Genomic DNA, 4,648 nt, shown 5'->3' on the forward strand with positions numbered 1-4,648 from the left:
GGTGCACAGATCCCCCCGGACTCTCCAGGAGTGTGCGCAGTGGCGGGGAACTAGTCCCAAGCCCGCAGCAGGCAGGCAGCGGGTGTGGGGGCAGGAAAGCTGGGCTCTGTGCTCTGCTCTGCTGCAACAGTTGCCGCCTGCGGGCGAGAGTTGGAGAGTTGGGATTTGGGTGCTGCTGAAGGGGGCATGGCACTGTGGCCCTGGCAGCTGGGGAGCCCCCTTCCAGTGCTGGGGGGGCTGTGGAATATTGGCAGGGGTGGGGGGCTCTGGCTTGGGAGTGAGGGGCCTGGATCTGCGTTCTGTGAGCAAAAGGGGCAGGAGAAGCTCTGATATTCCGTGATAAAAAAACCAAAATCTAATACCAAAATTGGTATGTATTTAGAAATTATTTTCTTATAGTGATTGAGGCACTGGTAGGCTTCTAAACGGCTTTAAAATTGTAAATGTATCAAGAAAATATTGTGTTCAATTGATACCTATATATATATGTATATACATGTGTGTATATATATTTGTGTGTGTACACATACACGTGTGTATACACACGCATGTGTATATATGTACACACACAAACACACAGACGTGTGTGTGTATATGTATAATATATATCCACACACACAGTGTGAGCAAGTGTGTGTGTATATACACACATACACTGTGTGTATATACACACACAGTGTCTATATACGTGTGTATATATGTGTGTGTGTATATATATACACATACATGCTGTGTGTGTGTATACATACACATATACACACACATATATACACACGTGTATATGGATGTATATGTGTGTGTATATGGATGTATATGTGGGTGTATATATGTGTGTGTGTGTATATGTGCATGTATGTATATATGTGCATGTATATGTTTATATATGTATATGTGTGTGTGCATATATGTATATGTATGTTTGTGTATGTGTGTGTATGTATGTTTGTGTATGTGTGTGTATATAGTGACCTTTCATTTTAATCATGGATTTTGTGGGTTTTGTCAGAGAATGTGTGATTTCATTATGGGCCATAAACAAAAAGTTTGTGGGCTGACAAGAGGCAAGGCTCTGCTGCACCTGGTACTGGCCAAAGGGCATGATCTAATCAGCAACCTAAGAATCAAAGGGATTGATCACTTTCACCATCCATCACACAGTTGGCAAGTCAGCCAGCAATGCAGCAGTCCTTGACTTTAGGAAGGCAACTTTCATATGTTCAGGAAGCTTGTTCTTGAGGCCCTGAGAAGCCATGATTTCACAGGGCGAGGGGTTCATAATGAGTGGTTGCTCCTTAAGGAAGCAATCCTAGAAGCACAAGGGGAGTCCATCCCCACCCGTAGGAAAGGCGGTAAAAGGGCCCTATAATCCCCTTGTTTCAACAGGGAACTCATGGACTTCCTATGTTTAAATCGAGAGGCGTATAATGGATGGAGGAAAGGAAACACCACTAAGGAGGAGTATACTGCACTGGTCTGCACCTGCAGGGAGGGAACTAGAAAAGCCAAGGCTACAACTGAACTCCATCTGGCTACATGAATCAAGGACAATAAAAAAGTCCTTCTTCCGATATGTAGGGAGTCAAAAGAAAAACAAGGACAACACTAGACCCCTGCAAAACCAGCTGGGGCAGCTGACTACTGATACCCAGGAATAAGCCAATCTGCTTAATGATTACTTTGTGTCAGTTTTTCACCAGCCCAAAGGGACCACCCTGCCAAACATGATGTAGGATGACCAGGGTGAAGATGAATATATGCCCATCGTTGGTGTGGATCTTGTGAGGGAGCATCTTGAGAGGCTGGACCCCTGTAAATCAGCTGGTTTGGATAAGTTGCACCCAGGACTGCTAAAGGAACTGGCAGACATCAGAGCACAGCCACTGGCAAGAATATTCGAGTACTCATGGTGCTCGGGCAAAGTACCTGAAGACTGGAAAAGGGCCAACGTGGTGCTCATATTCAGGAAAGGGAGGAAAGAAGACCTGGTAAACTATAGACCCATCAGTTTGACCTCAGTCCCTGGGAAGGTTTTGGAAAAAATTAACAAAGAAACCATTCTCGACAGGCTAACGGAAGGCAACATTCTGAGGGATAGCCAGCACAGGTTTGTTGTGGGTAGGTCTTTCTTGACCAATCTCATTTCCTTCTATGACCAGGTGACATACCACATGGACATAAGGGAAGAGGTTGATGTTATATATTTGGACTTTAAAAAAGCCCATTTGACCTGGTGTCCTGTGATGTCATGGAAAAATTGGGCAACTGCAGCCTCAAGTACTCCACAGTCCAGTGGCTGGGGAACTGGCTCCAAGGTCAGACCCAGAAAGTGGTAGTTGACAGAACTGAATCAACATGGCACTCTGTGACTAGTGGTGTCCCCCAAGGCTCTGTTTTTGGACCTGTACTTTTTAATGTCTTCATAAACAATCTGGACACTGGTGTCAAAAGTGGACTGGCCAAGTTTGCTGATGACACCAGACTTTGGAGAAGAGTGTCCAAACTTGAGGAGAGGCTGGTGATCCAGGCTGACCTTGATAGGCTTGCAAGGTGGGTGGATGAAAACCTGACCGAAAGAGACTTGGGAGTCATGATTGATCACAAGATGAATATGAGCCACCAATGCAATACCGCAGCTGACAAAGCAAACAAAACTCTGGCTTGCTGTCACACAGCAAGGTGCTTGCTCCTTTAAGGACAGAAACTGCCTAGGGAGAGAGCGCTGGCAGTCAGGCAGAAACCCCCACAGGTGCAGGTTACTGTGGCAGTAGGCTAATGAGGGAATCAGCCTGCACCTGCACCCAGTCAGATGACCGGAAGACGACAGGGCCCTGGGCACATATAAACCCTTGGGGCTGGGACTAGAGAGTTAGCTCTCTGGCAGCAGCCAAGGGGCAAGGAGATCTCATAAAGGAGGCTACTTGGAGATGCTTGACTGCCTGTTCTGATGCTGGTAGGATTAAGGGGCTACAGGTGCTCATAAGTGCTGGTGGGGAGGAGGCTTGCCTTCTTAAAAGGGATAGCATGTGGACCCTATATTACTGTTGTGTTGTAGCACAGGGGCTTGTGCTTTCTGTTGTTATTTAAACTGGTGGACCAGGATGAGGCTTTTGGGGAGGAGGAGGCCTCATTGGGGCACCCAGTGTGTGGAGACCCCAGCACCAGAGGGGTCGCAGTTGCTGAGGCCAGATAAAACTGAGACCTCAACATGAGAAGACAACGTGTGCATACCATTGGTGAGGCATGGGACATGATAAAGGGGTGGTTTTGGAGTCATGCACCTAGCCCATAGGGCTTGGGGGTATCATAAGTCACCTCCTGAGTGTGGGACCCAATAAGAGGTCCAACAACCCACAGGGTTTAGAAGCGTCTGTCAGGACTGTGAATGAGCAGCAACTCTAGGGCAGCCTCCTGATTCATCACTTATACCAGCAAGATGTGGCAGGCAAGATTAGCAGGCACCCACAGGGTGGAGCCAGCATGGTCACTGTGCCCTAGGGACATCATGGCCATCCTTAGGGAGACCGTATTGTGACACTTGCCGCTACTGATGCATCTCGAGCAAGACCCAGGATGCCATCCTCCCGCTGTACTTGGCCTTGTTGAGGCTGCAGCTGGAGCATGCTCAGAGGGCATGAAAACAGGCCTTATGAAGAGAGGTTGTGAACTATGGGAATCCTCATAGCTCCTGGAGAAGCACAGGCTCAGTGGCAGCCTATAAGTACATAAGGGGTGTGCATCAGGATCTGGGGAACACCAGAGCACCCCAAGGGATGACAAGGTCCAATGTTCACAAACTCCTGCTAGATCATTTTAGGCTGGACATGAAGGAAAAAACTTTTGTACTGTCTGAGCCCCAAGGCCTGGAACAAACTCTCCCCAGAGGTGGTGCAAGCACCTACTCTGACACTCTCAAGAAACATTTGGAGATTTATCTTGCTGGGATCCTTTGACCCTAGCTGACTTCCTGCCTCTTGGGCAGGTGGTTGGACCCAATGATCTTACATGGTCCCTTCCAGCCCTAACGTCTATGAAGTCTATTCCAGTGACAAATTAACTACACTTTACTGTATTCACACACAGATAATCCAGTCTTACTAAACACATTTAAAAGTCATACCTATAAGACTTAAATCAAGGTATTACACAATGTACTGCTTACCATCAGTAGCAAATGTTTTTGTTTTCTTTGTTGGCACATAGACTGGGTCTGGAAAGATTCAAAAGGGAAAGATCCATTTATAAAGTATTAGTACTGTTAAAGTTTTTAAGGCTCAAAAATATCAGTATTCTACTTCTAAATATTGAGTTTGCAAATTGTTTCTCAAGATCAGGTTGTAATTTGTTGCTTTTTCTTCAAAGACATCTACTACTTGTTCTGTTCATTTTAGAATTCAGTTAAAAGGCTGTGATGGGCCAGATTCTCAACTGTGCACTTTGTTTCAGGATTTGTATCTGAGAGTGCTTGTACATGTGATGAAGATCACAGTTTAATACTGCCATTCTGATTTGGGCAATTTTTACACTCAGGAGAATATATATAGCTATGGAAGGGGCAGGACACTGGAGAAGAAGCATCTCATTTTTAAAACCCTTTACCATATTTCCTGGACCTGCTGGCTTTTCATTTTTTTTTTTTTTTTTTTTTTTC

General features: G+C 45.8%; 1 protein-coding gene across 1 annotated transcript in view; it reads right to left on the reverse strand.

Annotated features, from left to right (window-relative positions):
• The window catches only part of GSDMA (gasdermin A), a 34,399-nt gene that overhangs the window by 10,527 nt on the left and 19,224 nt on the right, over positions 1-4,648 (reverse strand). The window contains exon 6 of the mRNA XM_019507054.1: positions 4,160-4,207. Coding sequence (XP_019362599.1) covers positions 4,160-4,207 — 48 coding nt within the window. The remainder of the gene's footprint in view (positions 1-4,159; positions 4,208-4,648) is intronic.

This window comes from Gavialis gangeticus, unplaced genomic scaffold, assembly GCF_001723915.1.
Source record: "Gavialis gangeticus isolate Ggan-Ray unplaced genomic scaffold, GavGan_comp1, whole genome shotgun sequence".
NCBI lineage: Eukaryota > Metazoa > Chordata > Crocodylia > Gavialidae > Gavialis > Gavialis gangeticus.